Below are 18,953 nucleotides of genomic sequence, written 5' to 3' on the forward strand. Positions count from 1 at the left end.
GCCAAATCCCAATCATGAGGGCGTTTTGTCCAGACAGCCTGCTACAAAGACAAAGGAATTAAGTGAACTCGATTTCCTCTGCGTCCCTGCCCGTGTCAGGGAACAATTGCTTGAGAAATACAAAGTACTGTAGCAAGAGTTTCATATTTAGTCACAACAGATGTAAGCTCTGTCCCAGAAAGTAAACTATTACCAGCAGAAAATTTTAACAACTACTTAAAAACTACTAATCTTTAGCATAAGAACAGGCCTCGAGAAACTTGGCATTTCGCTTGTATAATACATTGTCCTTCGGTTACAGAACTGTGGAAACTTACATTCTAACTCACACTTCACTACTGTTTGCAAACGTCAGTCCTGGAAGCCTGGGGGCACAGGCAGAGGGAACTAATAAGTATGAAGGACAACAACCTGCAGACTCTGAATCTAGCCGAGGGGTGATATTTGTAAAGCACCACTAGACAATAACATAAACAAAACCAGGTGCTTATTCACAATACAGTGACCCAATGTTATAGACCCCGGGGTAGACCGGTTTACTTTCTGCTCCGTGGGAAGGGGAACTGAAGACACAAGGGTGGGCTGAGTGACTTACCCCAGGCCTCACAGAGAGTTAGTGGGTAAGCTGGAAATATAACCTAGGCCTCTTAACTTCCACTCTCGTGCCTGCGCGCCCGAAACATCAAGACAGAAAAACTGCAGCAGAAGGGATTTAGTTCAGATGTTAGACAGTTTTCCTGACTGTAAAGGTTTTAGAAACACTGGAATGCATTACCAAGAAATACTGTGGAGTACTGTGTTCTGCACCTTTGAATAAAAGGGTAATTTTCTTTTCTAGAATGAAAGGAATACAGGCAAATAAGGCAGACTGAAATGAACCATTCAAAACCCCTCTTGGTCGCATGTAATTTATAATATTTCAACAGGTCAGAAAGAGCATATTTAAAAACATTAATTCTGCCTTCTTACTTGAATGCAGGGTCAGGGTCAGCCAACTAGAGCTCACAGGCCAAACCTGTCCACACCCACTTGTTCCATACCATCCAGGGTTTCCTGTGTTCTACAGATGTGAGCAGCTGTGCAAACCGTCTCCCTCCCTCCCCACCCCCCCCCAGCCCCAGAAAGCTGAACACATTTACTATCTGGCTCTTCACAGAAAAGGAACACCCAACCCTGCATTAGAATGCAGATAAAATTTCAAGTTGTGCCACCCTAGATACAAGCTGAGGGGCACTATACAATATTCCTCTGAACACATATTCCTAAATAAAGTATCAAAGAGAAGCTAAATACTTCAAGATGCTTTATGGCAGGTAGAGGTAATATCCAGGATTTAATATCTCAGGACTTGTGGTAAGGAGATCTGAATAGTCCTTACCGGGATAACTCCAGGAAGACAACAGGCCTGGTAAAAGCTTACTGCCTTGACCTGGGTAACAGTACTGCCTTCTTGGATGGAATAATTGGGCTCATATTCATCTTCATTTTCAGCACCATTAATTAATGGCCTGTGTGAATCTTCTTCAAAATTTTCTTCTGCCTCGATACCTGGGAGACCTAAAACAATAACAGCTTCAATTTATAGCGTGCCTTCTAGATGCCTGGCCCGATGCAAGGTGCTCTGCTTGTATCAATTACTCATAGGGTCGAAACTACTTTTATCTCCACTTTAAAGAAGCAGCAACTAAGGCTGAAGGCCAAGGTCAACCAAGGTCGATTAAGATTACACAGCTAATAAGCAGATTCTACTTTACTTGGCTTCAAAGCAATGCTTTTTCAATGGCATTACACTATCTCTATTGCATTTAAGAAAATGTAAATTACACACTATTAAACTGACATGTCTCTTCAATTACACGCAAAAGACAGAATTGTACATCTATTTGCTTCTGCGGTTTTGCTTGTATGTAACCACAGGTAAGTATCAAACTAAATTACTTTAAGAAGGGAAACAAATCTGTCTGAAGACGTGAAATGAGAAACAGATCATGCTAATTTCCAGTCAGTGTCTCAATCACAAAACTCATTTGCAAATGGAGAGTTTTCCCTGAATCTAGGAAGGTGAGCCTTGCTCCCCTCAAATGTCTGCAGCTGTGCTCGGTCAGTCAACCGGTGTCTACGGGACACAAACAACAAATACCACTCCTTCAACCCCCTGAAAGGAGCTCACAGTTCTCCTAGGGGAAAAGAGACTGGCTGTGCCGGCCTCAGATTTCTCTTCGCCGTTAACAGCAAGACGTGCTGAATGGGAAGGACAGCTTCTCCTCACCAATTTCTTCTGGTGACACCAGGAGTCCAAAGAAGATGACGATCCCACCAGCAAACTGCACAGCCGCGGTCACCAGAAAGGCATACTGGAAAAGAGAGGAGAAAGGTGTTGCTTACACATCTGGGACATTGGTTAGACCACGTTCACTAGAAGCACACGTGGGGAAGGCAAGGGATGGGGGGGCAGGGGGACTAGGGATCGGGAAGGAAATGAACACTGAGTGCTCAGGCCATGCCAGGCACGGAGCTGTTTCACTTGTGTTTTCCACGCATTGTCCCCTGGAGGCTCAGAGAGGCCAGTTAAGGTCCCAGCGACACTGAGTGGTACCACCACAATTGTGAAATCGGGACTGGCTCCAAAACCTCACTCTCTGTCCCACAGAGCCACCCACCAGAGACAGTATCTGCCCTCGAAAATATTCTCTCCAGTTGAGGGGATTAAACAATACACCAAACAATAGTACAAGGCTTCAAGTAGGCGAATAAAGGAGAAGGCCCAGTTCTAATAAGAAACACAGACCGAAGGAAACAGCTAATGATGCTGGCGCAGCAACACACTGGCTATAGGAAGAGCTGAGAAGGCAACTGACGGCCTGTCCCAGCACGCCTGAAGCAACGGGACAGGGTGCAAATGACAGAGAAGCCTCCTGCGTGGTCAAAGCAGGGGCTTCTGATGCGGGACAGCTGAGAAAACCGCAAGGAAAACATGCAATCAAGATTAAAGAACCTCAGGGGCGCCTGAGTGGCTCAGTGGGTTAAAGCCTCTGCCTTTGGCTCAGGTCATGATCCCAGGGTCCTGGGATCGAGCCCCACCATTGGGCTCTCTGCTCAGCAGGGAGCCTGCCTCTTACCCCCCGCCCCGCCTGCCTCTCTGCCTACTTGTGATCTCTCTCTGTCAAATAAATAAGTAAAAATCTTTAAAAAAAAAAAATTAAAGAACCTCTAAAACCAGGCTGCATAGAGGAATTTTTATTTAATAGGGAATGGAGCCTGATGTGAACAGACGGTCTAAATTTCTGGAAAAGACAGTGACAAAATTAGTGTTTCCAGAAATCAAACCTGGGAGCTGCACCTGGGGTGAACCAAAATTCCCATCTGAGCCAATGAGTACAATCCAGATGCAAAGCCAAGAAGCCTGGAATAAAGGTGAGTGGGAATACAGGAAGGACTTCTCATCGAGCCATTCTTCTGAGACCAAACACTTGATCAACTAGTTCAAGATTTATCTACTTTTTAAATGAGCAACTTACTTACTTTTAATTACTTGGGTTTTTGAATACATCACACTTTCACGCGATCCAAGCAACAAAAAATAGATGCACAGTAAACAACCTCCCCCTTTACCTCTTCTCCCGTCCACTTAATTCCCATTTTCCTAACATATAACCATTGTTGCTATTTGATTTCTACTTTCCAGAGACTGTTTTAGAAACATACAGGCCGATACCAATACATACTCTGATTCTTCCTCTATTTTATAAAAATGGCATCATTCAGCCCACATTGTTCTGCACCCTGGCTTTCCTCACTTAACAAACCACAGAGAACTTTCCCTACCAAGACCCAGAGCTCGGGGTGCCTGGGTCGCTCAGTGGGTTAAAGCCTCTGCCTTCGACTCAGGTCATGATCTCAGGGTCCTGGGATTGAGCCCCGCAGCAGGCTCTCTGCTCAGCAGGGAGCCTCTTTCCCTTCCTCTCTCTGCCTGCCTCTCTGCCTACTTGTGATCTCTGTCAAATAAATCATAAATAAAATCTTAAAAAACAAAAAAAAACCCTACACATTCAAATCTTTTACCTTTTTTTCTGTGTATTGTTGGTCTTCTGATCAATTTGCAGGCATGCTTTACTTATTAGGGAGATTAGCTCTTGATCTGTAACATGAGTTGCAAATACTTTTTCCCAACTGATTATACTGTCTTCAGACTTGGGTATTTTTCCCGTGAATAATTTCTGTGTTTGAAATTCTCAAAAGTTTGTCCATTTTCAATGTAAGCCTTGCCCACCCAAACACAGCTCTACACAGTTCTAAATGGCCACAGTATTATTTCTTACAAAACAAAACATATTATATGTACTCAAGAAAAAGCTAGAAGCAAATACCTACCTCATAACCGTACTGCAGAACAGAAGAAGCTAGGCACGCTCCCAAAATATTGCCCACTGAAGCACAGGCACTCCAGAGACCAAACACAACTCCTCGGCTAAGACAGAGAACAGGGACACAAAGAAGACAATAGAATCAGAAGGAATTCTGGTGCAGTTCAAATACAAAATGGCCAAAACACTGAAAGTTCACATTCCAAAGAATCAACATTCTATCTTAAGATTTTTTTAAAGAACAGCCAAACGACAAAACATTCAGGTCACTTAAAGATAGTATTAAACTAGGGGCACGTGGGTGGCTCAGCTGGTTAAGCATCTGCCTTCAGCTCAGGTCATGATCCCAGGGTCCCAGGGAGTCTGCTTCTCCCTCTCCCCCTGCCCTGGGGCGCTCTCTCTCTCTCTCTCATGTGCATACTCTCGCCCTAATAAATAAAAACTTAAAATAAAAAGATAGCTATTACACTAAAGTTTAATTTTGGGTGCATCACAAGCCACTGCTAAGAGAAATTTGAAAGTAAGCCACAGAGTAGAGGAAATATTTGCATATTGCTTATCTAATAAAAGACCCCCTTCTAGAATATAAAGAACTCTCAAAAATCAGTAATACAAAAACAAACAATCCGGGACACTGGCTGGCTCAGTAGGTGAAGCATGCAACTCTTGATCTTGGGGTTATAAGTTCAAGACCCACACTGGGTGTAGAGATTACTTTTTAAAAAAAAAATTAAATCGGGGCACCTGGGTGGCTCAGTCGTTAAGCCGCTACCTTCAGCTCAGGCCATGATCCCAGGGTCCTGGGATCGAGCCCCACGTCAGGCTCCCTGCTCTGCGGGAAGCCTGCTTCTCCCTCCTTCACTCTCCCTGCTTGTGTTCCCTCTCTGATGCTCTCTGTCAAATACATAAAATCTTTTAAAAAATTAAAAATTTTAAAATTTTAAAAATTAAATCTTAAAAAAAATCCAATAAAATGTTAAAGAGTACGAATGTACAATCATCTCAAGATAAAAATGTTTTTGAAAAGAGGCTTCATGGGGTGCCTGGGTGGCTCAGTGGGTTGGGGCCTCTGCCTTCAGCTCGGGTCATGATCCCAGGGTTCTGGGATCGAGCCCCATGTCGGGCTCTCTGCTCGGCGGGGAGCCTGCTTCCCTCTCTTTCTCTGTCTGCCTCTCTGCCTACTTGTGATCTCTGTCTGTCAAATAAATAAATAAAATCTTAAAAAAAAAAAAAAAAAAAAAAAGAAAAGAGGCTTCATGCAGACAAAAACATGACACCAATAAGCACCTAAAAAGATGTTCAACATTGTCAGACATTAGGAAAATATAAATTAAAACCATGATGATGTACTACATACCTACTAGGATAGCTACAAGTGAAAAGACCACACATGTGTTTGCAAGAATACACAGCAGCTAGAGCCCTTACACTCTGCTAATGGGAATTTAAAATGGTAAAACCACTTTAGATGAGACCACCAGTTTGTTTTTTTTCGAAGACCTTTATGAATTTATGTGTCAGAGAGAGAGCGCACAAGCAGGGGAGTGACAGGCAAAGGGAGAAGTAGGCTCCCCACCAAGCAAGGAGCCCTATGATGTGTGACTTGATCCCACGACCCTGGGATCATGACATGAGCCTAAGGCAGACACATTTAATGGACTGAGCCATGCAGGCGTCCCGACCACCAGTTTCTTAAAAAGATAAACATTCGGGACGCCTGGGTGGCTCAGTTGGTTAAGCGACTGCCTTCTGCCTGGGTCATGATCCCAGCGTCCTGGGATCGAGTCCCACATCGGGCTCCTTGCTCAGCAGGGAACCTGCTTCTCCCTATGCCTCTGCCTGCCATTCAGTCTGCCTGTGCCCTCTCTCCCTCTCTCTCTCTCTGACAAATAAATAAATAAAATCTTTAAAAAAAAAAAAAAGATAAACATTCACCTGCCACATGACCCAGCCATTCTACTTTGACATATTCATCCAAGGAAAATGAAAGCATATGTTCATACAAGAATTTGTACACAGACATTCACAGGAGCTTTATTTGTAATAGCCCAAAAGTGACAACAACCCAAATGTTCATCAACAGGTGCAAAGATAAACTGTGATACAACAGATCACTGCTCAGCTATAAAAAGTAATGAACTATCGAGGAACATGACATGACTGGATCTCAGAATAATTACACTGAACTAAGCAGATAAGAAATAGTATATACTGTATGGCTCTACTTATATGAAATGTGAGAAAATTCAAATTAATCTAAAGTGACAGGGGCACCTGAGTAGCTCAGTCAGTTAAGCATCTGCCTTTAGCTCAGGTCATGATCTCAGGATCCTGGGATCCAGCCCTGCGTCGGGGGGGACAGGGCTGGGGAGGGAGGTCCCCGCTCAGCAGGGAATCTGCCTCTCCTTCTCCCTCTGCCTGTCCCCTTGTTTCTGCGTGCGCTCTCTCTCAAATACATAAATAAAATCTTTAAAAAATAAATAAATAAGTAATAATCTACAGTGACAGAAAACAGATCAATAGTTGCCTGGAGGGGCGCCTGGGTGGCTCAGTGGGTTAAAGCCTCTGCCTTCGGCTCAGGTCATGATCCCAGGGTCCTGGGATTGAGCCCCGCATCGGGCTCTCTGCTCACTGGGGAGCCTGCTTCCTCCCTCTCTCTCTCTCTCTCTGCCTGCCTCTCTGCCTACTTGTGATCTCTGTCTGTCAAAAAAATAAAAATAAAATCTTAAAAAAAAAAATAGTTGCCTGGAGATGGCAATGGGAGGGAGGGAGAAGGTAGCAGGAGGTGGGGGAGAGGAACTACCAAAGGGCATGAGGAAACTTTGGGGTGATGGGTATGTCATTGCCCCAAGGTGGTTTTAGGAAGTTATGCAGGCTGAAACTCATCAAATGGTACATCTTAAATATGTGCAGCTTATTACAAACCTTAATAAAACCATTAAAAAAAAAAAGGATGGGTAGACAGAGAATCTAGTGGAAGGAAAACTAGCTATTACAACAGTCCCGGAGAAAAATTATTAGCTCTGAGCATAGGTAACGGCAGTAGAGCTAATAAAAGAAAGAGGAGTCTGGGGCGCCTGGGTGGCTCAGTGGGTTAAGCCTCTGCCTTCGGCGCAGGTCATGATCTCAGGGTCCTGGGATCAAGCCCCACATCGGGCTCTCTGCTCTACGGGGAGCCTGCTTCCTCCTCTCTCTCTCTGCCTGCCTCTCTGCCTACTTGTGATCTCTATCTGTCAAATAAATAAATAAAAGTCTTAAAAAAAAAAAAGATTTTATTTTAGTAATCTCTATACCCTATGTGGGGCTCAAACTCACAACCCTGAGATCAACAGTCACATGCTTTTCTGACTGAGCAAGCCAGGTGCCCCATATTAATTTTTTTAACATCAAAACTTGTATTTTATTCTATTTGATACATATATTTAAATGTGTTTATTGATTTATAAGGAATTTCTACATCCCACATGGGGCTCAAACTCACAACACTGAGATCAAGAGTGGCTTACTTTTCTGACAGAGCCAGCCAGGCGCCCCTCTATTAATAACATACTATCTTAGGTCTAGATTTTTTAGCTCCTTAAACGTTTTTATAACCTACTAAAACAGAAGAGGTCCTAGAAACAAACAGGAAGACAACACAGCAGAGTGAAAAATTCAGCCTTGGTTCAGAAGTCCTGGCTCTGTGGCTTCCAGCTGCATGATCTCAAGCGTGGTGCTACCCCCAGTGTACATGTTAGTGTGATCTAGCCCAAATCCACTCAAACACTGTGACCCTGGGGGCGCCTGGCTGACTCAAGTAGCAGAGCATGAACTCTCAGGGGTGTGAGTCTGAGCCCCACAACGGGTGTAGAGATTGTGTATGAATAAAACATTTTTACAAAATAAAAACTATGACCCTGATAAAGGAGCATGATTCATCCAAGGTTAACAGCTTTAATTTAAGGAAATGTCTTCAACAGATCACTTAGATTCCTGGGGCCCCAAATTTTTCTACCTGGAAAACAAATAATTTGAACTAGATAATCTCTATGTTCTCCCCAATACTCAAACACCCCGCTTCCTATAAAATATATAAAACCTAGCAAGAGGGTCCTGGAGAAAAGAGTCAGGTCAGGCTCTGAATAACACTGGCTGACCAAACATGATTTTAGAAGAAACTAGTTCAGGGGCACCTGAGTGGCTCAGTCAGCTGAGCAGCTGACTCTTGATTTTAGCTCAGGTCGTGATCGTGGGGTCCAGGGATCAACCCCCATGTTGGGCTCCATGCTCAGCAGGGAATCTGCTTCTCCCTCTCCTTTTGCCTCTCCCCTGGCTCATGCTATCTCTCATATAAATTTAAAAAAAAAAAAGTAAGGGGCGCCTGGGTGGCTCAATCAGTTAAGTGTCTGCCTTCGGCTCAGGTCATGATCCCAGGGTCCTGTGGTCGAGTCCTACATCGTGCTCCCTGCTCAGTCGATAGCCTGCTTCTCCCTCTCCCTCTGCCTTTGCCCCCTCCCCAGCTCAAGCTCTCTCTCTCAATCTCAAATAAGTAAAATCTGTATTTTTAAAAATAAATTAATAAAAAATTAAAAATTTAATTTAATTTTAATTTATTTAATAAGTAAATTTATAAATTATTTTAAATTAAATTTAAAATAAAATTTACAAATTTAAAATTTTTTAAATAAAGAAAAATATGTGTCCGAGTGATTATCTTTGAGTGACAGGATTTCAAGTGGTTTGACCTTCATTTCTCTTTGTTCATTTATATTATCTGGTTTATCCACAATAAACGAGAAGCCTTTGTCTAATTTTTTAAAAACACGAATGGAAAAACTACTCTGAAAATCTTGATAAAAAATAAACAGCACGTGAACAGATAGCATCACCTACTCCAAAAGAAAACTGAAGTATCACATGGGAACAAGAACCTCTTAAAATTAATTCTATTAAACCAGTAATGCCAGAGTTAGAATTCAACAGAAATCACGAGCACAGTGAAGTAGAGTCAGCATACACTCATTAAGTGGTTCTAATTCTACCCACAAGACATTTCATAGGTGAACTTTCATGACATTACAGAACATTAGGTAGGCATCATGACTCCCATCGTGAAACTGGGGAGACTAGAAACCCGAGGGGAGCCAGGCAGAGCAAGCACCGATCACTTGGTGGGTGGATAATGTCTGTTGTATACACTGGCCTACAGTAAAAGAGTAAAGAAATAAAACAGATTGAGCCATAGGTGAAATAAATGTGTATCTCACAATATATAAATATTTTTCCAGGAAAAATGAAAGAAATCCAAATTAATAATATTCCTGAGATCAGAGTGTCACCAAAAAGGCAAACAGCAAAGCCAAGTCTTTGGGTATCTCAACTTCTTTTCTACCCTATAAATGACGTATGGCTCTTCCTCCTGGTGGCCCGGATACAGTAGCAGAGGCCCACCCTCAGGCTGTGGCCTGCATCACACATAAACTCCCATACTGTCTGACAACTACTTGAAGTTTTAGTGTAAAAATGTCCAATTTGGGCTCTTAAGTCCCAAAGTTTGGCATTCTTCATCCACATCTTTTTTTTTTTTAATTTATTTATTTGACAGACAGATCACAAGTAGGCAGAGAGGCAGGCAGAGAGAGAGAAGGGAGGAAGCAGGCTCCCCGCTGAGCAGAGAGCCCAACACGGGGCTCGATCCCAGGACACTAGGATCACGACCTGAGCTGAAGGCAGCGGCCTTAACCCACTGAGCCACCCAGGTGCCCCCTTCATCCACATCTTTAATTAGAGTCTTCATTATGTGATCTTGGTTAAGTCCTATAGATGATTTTTGGCCTCAGTTTCTTCACCTCTACTGTAAGAAGGTAAAACTAGACCACTGAGTATCAAAAAAGGCAAAGGAAGGCAAAACCCACAAAACACACATGATGGGATGGCATGTGAGGTTTATTTTATGTTACATTACTTATGTTCTGTAAAGGGAAGATTTTTATTAAAAATTGAGATGTAATGCCTTAGCCACACTCAAAATCTGACCATGGCCAGTGAAGTATTAAGAAGGTGCCTCACTGGGACACCAGGGTGGCTCAGGCGATTAAGCGGCTGTCTTCTGCTCAGGTCATGATCCCAGGGTCTTGGGATCGAGCCCCACATTGGGCTCCCTATTTGGCGAGAAGCCTGCCTCTCCCTCTCCCACTCTCCCTGCTTGTGTTCCTGCTCTTGCTGTCTCTCTACCAAATAAATAAGTAAATAGGGGCGCCTGGGTGGCTCAATGGGTTAAAGCCTCTGCCTTCAGCTCAGGTAATGATCCCAGGGTCCTGGGATCGAGACCCGCATCGGGCTCTCTGCTCAGCGGGGAGCCTGCATCCCTCTCTGCCTCTCTGCCTGCCTCTCTGCCTACTTGTGATCTCTGTCTGTCAAATAAATAAATAAAATCTTAAAAAAAAAAAAAACCATAAATAAATAAATAAATAAAATCTTTTAAAAAATAAAAAATAAAGAATAAGAAAAAGAATGTGCCTCACTGGGCTGGCCATTCCCCAAGTCCACACCATTCCTGTAATACACTCAGACATGAAAGCTTTTCTCCCTCAACTAGTCTAACTTTCTAAAATAGAGAAAAGATGTGGGTAGTGACAAAAAGATCGATATGATGACAAGTCTGAGTAACCTGATATTAAAACCACTTAAAAGGAGAAATTAAGGGGCGCCTGGGTGGCTCAGTGGGTTAAAGCCTCTGCCTTCAGCTCGGGTCATGATCCCAGGGTGCTGGGATCAAGCCCCGCATCGGGCTCTCTGCCCGGCAAGGAGCCTGCTTCCTGCTCTCTCTCTGCCTGCCTCTCTGCCTCCTTGTGATCTCTCTGTCAAACAAATAAATAAAATCTTAAAAAAAAAAAGGAGAAATTAAGCAGGAAGGCAATGGCATACCCAGCTTTCCCAAACCAGTTGCCCATGACAGCCACGACACAGGGCCAACCAGTGGACTGCAGCAGGCCGTTTACAATCCACAGGCAGCAGTAGAGCGCCTTGTTGTAGAAATGCAGCCATTCTGTGACTGTGCCAAAGACGAACACCTAAGAGACAAAGGGAAGAAAAGGGGACATGTGACATCCACACAGATGCTTTCAGGGACACCAAACTGCCTACCACACACAAGTTTGTGCGTGAAGAGACACATTCCAAGGTCTAGGGCCTAAGAGATCTGGGCTGACTCTTCAGATGCTTCCACTCAGAGCAGCACCGAGTAAGACACCCACCAAACCACCACCACCGACCAGCGACGTCAAACACAACGCTCATTAATGATTACCCCCGCCTGACTCATATTTTAGCCTCTAAGAAGTTAAGTCCTCATTGTTGGCCAGGGGGGAGGGGAGTGGTGGTGACAGAACTAGACTCATTTGGCAAAACTCAGACTCTACACCAGGAAGGGCAAGTTGATGCACATACTTCAGTTTTTCAAAAAATGTGAAAAAAAAAAAACAAAAATGTACCCAGGCTTTAAAACAATATGTATATATGTGTGGGTGAGCAGGCCGTGAATAGGTTTAGTGCATCAACCTCTCAAAGAGGAGATACTGGAAAACAATAATAAAATTGGGTCTAACTGAACTCCATGCTTTCATTCAACCAACAAAAATTCCTCACTAGGAGCTAGGAAACAAAAAAAGATGCATCCAATGTGGATCTTGGGCTCTCCCACACCTCACTAGCCCAGCGCTGTCCACATGCCTCGCACGTAGAAGCCCATATAAACGTCCCTACCAGCCCCGGCGGGAGGTTTTCAAACAAGGAGGCTGGAGCACACAGCAACCACACCTAGGAAATGGCAGACAAGGGACAGACACCCCAGGAGTCCAAGTCTTGGTAAATCTGTGACCTCAACCACTGTGCCACAGACTCCTAGGGAAAGCAAGAATGACACAGAAATAAGTGGCCTAAGTCGTCCATGACCTTAGTGCCTTCAAAGAAATACAGGTGGGGGAGCACAGAAGAGGAACCGATTCCCTTCAAGAATGAAGGAGGTGAGTAAAGAAGATACCATGAAGGAAGTGCCATTTGACCCATAACTCGCTGGCGACACTGAGTGAGACTATGGAGAGCTGAAAACAGAGCCACTCAAGGCAGGAAGATGGGCAAGAGGAAACACAGCGAGGAGGGAAGGCATGGGACATGGCAGGACCATGGGAAATAGTCTGGCCACAGCCAGGTGGTGAAGTACAGCGAAAGACATGACTATCAAGGCGGGCCAAGACCCAGTTCTCGAGAGCACTGAATGCCGTGCTATTTATGCTTGGCTCTTGTGCCCACTTCAGCAGCACATGTATTATTGATGGGTGGCTCTGGTGCTGAGTCACAGAAAAGAGCAAAATCCAAAACTCACTTTAAAAAGACTTGCCCAGGGCACCTGGGTGGCTCAGTGGGTTAAGCCCTTTGCCTTCGGCTCAGGTCATGATCTCAGGGTCCTGGGATCGAGCCCTGCATGGGGCTCTCTGCTCCGCGGGGGGCCTGCTTCCTCCTCTCTCTGCCTGCCTCTCTGCCTAGTTGTGATTTCTGTCAAATAAATAAAATATTAAAAAAAAAAATACTTGCCCAGGGGCACCTGGGTGTCTCAGTGGGTTAAAGCCTCTGCCTTCGCCTCGGGTCATGATCCCAGGGTCCTGGGATCGAACCCCGTGTCGGGCTCTCTGCTCGGTGGGGAACCTCTGCCTGCCTCTCTGCCTACTTGTGATCTCTGTCTGTCAAATGAATAAATAAAATCTTTTTTAAAAAATTTAAAAAATTAAAATAAATAAAATAAAAAGACTTGCCCAGGGGTGCCTGGGTGGCTCAGTGGGTTAAAGCCTCTGCCTTCAGCTCAGGTCATGATCCCACTGGGATCGAGCCCCACGTCAGGCTCTCTGCTCAGCGGGGAGCCTGCTTCCTCCTCTCTCTCTCTCTGCCTGCCTCTCTGCCTACTTGTGATCTCTGTCAAATAAATAAATAAAAATCTTTAAAAAAAAAAAAAAAAAAGACTTGCCCAACTGAAAAGGCACACACAGTATTAAAAAATGGAAGATTAATTTTACTTTTCTATTCTACATACAGCAATGGGGATCGGTGCTTGGATTCTAATATACCCCACCAAGGTGAGGATATTGATGATGATAATACCTTTTCAACTTACCACTAGCGCAGAAGAGCACATGCCAAAAGATAGAACCCATCGTAAATTAAGCCGATCTCCAACAATTCCACTGATGAAAAGGCCCTAAAAATAAAGCATTTTGTTTTACAGCTCTGAATAACACAGCCTGAAAAAAGGAATATGGGTTGCAAAGCAAGACGGAATTCAAACACCAACACGATTCAAAACTACACTTCATTCTTACATCAGACTAGCTGTCTCCATGTTTCACACACGGTTCATGAAATGACAGTGCGCTTCTGTACGTTATACTGTAAACAAACTCGTGCACCAGAATTCTGTAATCCAGTATAAACTTGGATTCTACCAAAAGTAGATTCCCCTCACTGCCTAAGAAGAGACTAGAAAAACAAAAATAAAAACAAAATGAGAAAACAAAACAAAACAAAACCAGGAATACTAATAAAACAAGCACACAAATATATTTCATTTTCTAGAACAGATCCACAGATCAGTCATCTGCATTCCCAGAGGGGCTGCTCTTAGCCATCTGCATCCCAACTCAAGATGTATTACATTGTGTCCTGCACGAAAGAAGCTTCTGGGGCACTTTAAGAAGCGGGCATTGCCTGCTTAATCTGACCCTTGGGTTTCATGACTTCATGAGGCAGGGAGAGTAGGGACACAAAGACAGTAAACAGTTGAAGATAAGTACAAATGTTCTGCCTTCTGCTCTCCTCCCACTGAGTGGCAGGAAATGAAAACCTGGGTCATGGTAGCAAGGCAGACTAAAGAGCCCAGGGCAATACATTAGGTTTCCTCCATAAATATATAAAATGAATAAACACCCTGACTGAAAACCTAAATCCAGATACAAGTGTTTCTGATCAACTGACATCTGCATTAGAGAAAATTTAGTACATGTGCTGCTGAAGCGAGCACTGCATTAGAGAAAATTTAGATGATGTGTCTCACTATGGTGAACCTGTCACTACCTCAAAAGAGGCACCTGTAAGCTTTCGATGGTGTGTTCCACAGCTGCCACTCCCAAGCCTCATGCTATATATAGCAAAGGGGGTGAAGAAACTCTCCCAGTGTTTCAGATTAGGCAATCAATCCATTCCGTGTTGTTTAAATGCCTGCATGACGCCTGGAAGCTACAGAAGGCCGTGCAGCTCGATATAAAGAAGTAGTATGATCACTGATGTTTCATGGCACCTTTTATCTCCTAAACCTATTTAATCCCAGGGATAGGTATTATCACAACTCTACAGAAGAGGAACCTAAAGATCAAAAAAAGGTCAAATTCCATTTCAAAGCCAAGTTTCACACAGCTAGTTGATGGTGGTAGAGCTGGTCTTTGCACTAGACTACCCCGCTTCTTAAAATACTCCATAAAAGGCTCAAAGAGAGGCACCCCCGGGAGTGCTCCAGCCAAAGCCGGATGACCGTACACTGGCATTTCATACAGAAAACGCCCAGGGTGAAGAGCATGGCTACAGGAGCCAGGGTCTGCTCCAATTGTTTCTACAAGTTTCCTCTTTGAAGAAGATAATCCAGTAACTGCCCAAACAAACATGTAGAGAGTACTCTGGAACTTTCTCCCGGTATTTCACATCACCTGGACATTCGTAATCAAAAAGCTTTTTTATGGGGCGCCTGGGTGGCTCTGTCTGTTAAGTGTCTGACTTTCGATTTTGGCTCAGATCATGGTTTTGGGGCTGTGGGACTGAGCCCATCTGTGTAGCCAGGCAGCAAGTCTGCCTGCGAGTCTCTCTCTCCCTCTGCTCCCTCTGCTTGTGTGTGCGCATGCGCACTCTGACTTCTCAGAGAAATGAACCTGTAGAAGACAAAGGCTTCTACATAACCGTACACATTTTCAAGAGAGGCAGTCAGACACTGGAGACACTGGGAGGAAAGGGAGGCCCACTGATGGCGCGTGCGTCCAGTGGCTACCACCACTTCCCACGGCCTTAATCCAGCAGCCACACCTGCTCCCTACAACCTCACAGAGATCCCCGCTGTCCCCTCCAAGACTACCTCAGACAGAGAACTAGCCCCTGCCCTGCTGGTATGGCTCTTCACCACCACCATCCCACAGTTCTCCTCCTTCACTGTTCTACCTGGCCTTGCTCACCCATTCCTCACATCCCCTGCCTCTAAGGGAAGCCCTATGGCTCAGTTGTCACTCCTCTTCTCTATCCTCACCCAGTCCCTTGATGATTTCATCCAGTCTTGTAACTCTGAAAATTATCTATATGCCAAGGATTCTAGAATTTGTACCACCAGCCTGAACCTCTACTTGAACTCCAGACTCCCCTAACCAAGGGTCTACTCTTCATCCTTTGGACAATAATAGGTAACTCACAGGTAACATGTCCAAAAGACACTTCCCCCACAGCCTCCCCGCCCCGTCGTCTTCCACCCAGTTGTGACACTTCCTCCCTAAAGTTGTTCTCAACACCTCTTTCTCTTATGTTCCACATTCAACAGGAAAAAGAATTATTGGTTCTACCTTCAAAACACAGTTAAAACCTCCTCTTCCCACCTCTGTTACTCCCACCTTGGCTCTAAACCATCATCACGCTTCGCCTCAAAACTGGAAAAGCCTCCCTGTGTTTGTCTCTGCCCTTCAGTCTGGTCTCCTGGGGCAGCAAGTGCGCCTGTCCCAACACAGGGCAGATCTTGGTACTCCCTGTGCAAAACCTTCCAGGGCTCCCATCTCACTCAAGGTTAAAGCCAAAGCCCCAAACAAAGGGACCAAATTCTTAAAGGCCTGAGCCCCATACCTTCTCTGGCCTCACTTCCTGTCACTCTGTTCTAGTCACCCTGACCTCACTTACCCACTCCAGGTCTTTGCTCAAATAGCCCCTCCTACCTGAGGTCTTCCCCAGCCATCCTACTTAAATTACAACTCCCACCCAGGGCTATCTAGTCCCCTTTTCCTGCTTTTTTTCTCCACAGCACCTACCCCCTTCAACCATACTCTCTATCTGCTTATGTGCAGCACTATTACTGTTTGTCTTCCTTAGATCCCATTTCAAGAACGTAAGTTTTATAAACTAGGGATTTTTCCTGTGTTGCTCATTGATGAACTCCCACAGATCTGGCATGTGCTAGGTGCTCAGTAAGTATCTGTCAAATGGATAGCTGGATGAATAAATGGATGGATGGATGGATGGGAGAGACACAGAACGTAAACTTCGGCAAATTCTAGAATCCCTTACAAACTTCATAGGGTTGGAGTCATTTCCATTCACATCTTTCCACCACCTAAAACCCCCCAATTCGAAACTTACCACAGCATAAGAGAAGAGGAAAATAGTGTCCAGGGTCCCGAGGAAAAGAGTGGCTTCCTCTGCGCTGGGAAACAAATGGTTGCGGCTCCAGATCTACAGCAACACAACAAGAACCCCGTCAGGCCCCGCTGGTACATCCTCCTCAGAGCGCCCGCACCGACAGCCTCTGCCCACCCTCACAGAACCCTGCAGAGGCTGAAGAGAGGAAACCGGCACTCCGCAGGTAAGGAAACACACGTGCTAAAAGGTCTGCAAGGTCAAAGCTATTTGCACAATACTAAAATGTTATCTGCTTTTGCCCTTTAACTTCTCCATTGCTGGTGCAAACGCAGGGGTGGGGCGTAAAACGCCTGTGGCTCAGCAGGAGTCAAGGCAGTTACACTCCATCGTACCATTCACTGCTATAAAAATAGTAATAGTAATCGCTATATTTATTGCCATGGTCACAGTTTATTTTTTGTTTTAAAGATTTTGTTTATTTATTTGACAGAGAGAGATCACAAGTAGGCAGAGAGGCAAGCAGAGAGAGAGAGAGAGGAGGAAGCAGGCTCCCTGCAGAGCAGAGAGCCCCATGCAGGACTGGATCCCAGGGCCCTGAGATCATGACCTGAGCCGAAGGCAGAGGCTTTAACCCACTGAGTCACCCAGGCGCCCCATCATGGTCACAGTCTGAAAAAAAAAAAAGCCAGGGATGCCTGGGTGGCTCAGTCATTAGGCGTTTGCCTTCAGCCATGAGAATCGAGTCCCCCCTCGGGTTCCCTGCTCAGCGGGAAGCCTGCTTCTCCCTCTCCCTCTTCCCCTGCTTGTGTTCCCTCTCACTCAGCCTCTGTCTGTCAAATAAATAAATAAAATCTTTAAAAAAAAAAAAAAAGCCAATTTCACTTGAAAACATCCTTGCTACATGCTAGATGCTCAATAAATATTTGTTGAGTAGGGGGGCACCTGGGTGGCTGGACCCGTTGAGCGTTGGACTCTTGATGTCAGCTCAGGTCATGATCTTGGGGTCATGAGATTGAGCGCCGTGGGCTCCACGCTCATCACAGACTCTGCTTGTCCCTCTCCCCCTGGTCCACCCTGCCTCACACACACGCTAATATATAAAAATCTTTAAAAAAAAATTTCTTGAGCAGTAAGAAGTATTAATTTTATTAAATGTGGCCCCTGAGTGTACTTCTTTTTAATAATGAACTCTGCGTGCTGGAGTGGAGAGTGGGCACCAGCACTCAGCACACCAAACTCCCAGGGCAGTCCTGAGGGAAACCACCTGGGCAGCTGTGCAGGGGCGAGCAAGGAGGCTGTTTCCTACTTGAAAGAAGGACTGACAGACAAGCTCTAGTTATTCAGATCTGGGTATCTGGCAGATACTTCCTCGGAAAAGAACGAAATAAGCTTATCACTTCAGAATCCAATGGAAGTAAAAACAGACAAATGGATCTTAATGTAAGGGTATAAAAAGTTAATTGATACAATTTCAGATTCCACATGGCAACTAACCCTTAAGAAATTGCCACTTGTCAAATTCTGGTGTAGTATCAAAGATGAATGCCCACAATTAACTGAAAAAGCTATTAAAATACTTCTCCCCTTCCCACTATGTATCTGTCAAAGGCCAAATTCTCTTCCTATAGTTCAAACGATCATGTTGCAAGACACCGAATTCAGAGGCAGACATGAAAATCTACCTTCTATTAAGCCAGACATGAGATCTGCAAAAATGCAAATCAATGCCACTCTCCTCACGAAGTGCTTTTGTTACAAAAAATCATTTTTCATAAAATATTATTTATGTTAACACATTATGGGTTTATTTCACTCACTTATAAATAACTAAAAAACCAAGGTATTTTTTAAGATTTTATTTTAGAGGTGGGGGAGAGGAAGAGGAAGATAGAAAGAATCTCAAGCAGATTCTGTGCTGAGTGTGGAACCTGATGCAGGGCTCCACGCCATGCCCCTGAGGTCATGACCTGAGCTTAAATCAAGAGGTGAACGCTTCACCAACAGAGCCACTCAGACATTTATTGCAGAAAACTGATGTATTTTTTTTTCAATTTCTCAGTTTTAATTTCTAAAACAGTAAGTATCTAAAAACATGAACCCACATAACCGAAAGCTCTTTGGGATCTTCACAGTAAAAATTCAGAGAACTACTGGAACAAATGATTTCTGAGATTGGTTGTTACA

The 18,953-nt window shown here is 44.4% G+C and overlaps 1 protein-coding gene across 3 annotated transcripts in view; it reads right to left on the reverse strand.

The window, feature by feature from the left end:
• The window catches only part of SLC37A3 (solute carrier family 37 member 3), a 48,947-nt gene that overhangs the window by 12,904 nt on the left and 17,090 nt on the right, over window positions 1-18,953 (reverse strand). For all 3 annotated transcript variants that reach the window (XM_080818444.1, XM_080818445.1, XM_080818446.1), the window contains exons 4-9: window positions 16,770-16,862; window positions 13,510-13,593; window positions 11,271-11,416; window positions 4,372-4,468; window positions 2,270-2,354; window positions 1,379-1,557 (exon numbers count right to left, since the gene is read on the reverse strand). In XM_080818444.1, coding sequence (XP_080674570.1) covers window positions 1,379-1,557; window positions 2,270-2,354; window positions 4,372-4,468; window positions 11,271-11,416; window positions 13,510-13,593; window positions 16,770-16,862 — 684 coding nt within the window. The remainder of the gene's footprint in view (window positions 1-1,378; window positions 1,558-2,269; window positions 2,355-4,371; window positions 4,469-11,270; window positions 11,417-13,509; window positions 13,594-16,769; window positions 16,863-18,953) is intronic.

The sequence above is a fragment of the Martes martes genome (genome assembly GCF_963455335.1).
Source record: "Martes martes genome assembly, chromosome: 11".
Taxonomy (NCBI): Eukaryota; Metazoa; Chordata; class Mammalia; order Carnivora; family Mustelidae; genus Martes; species Martes martes.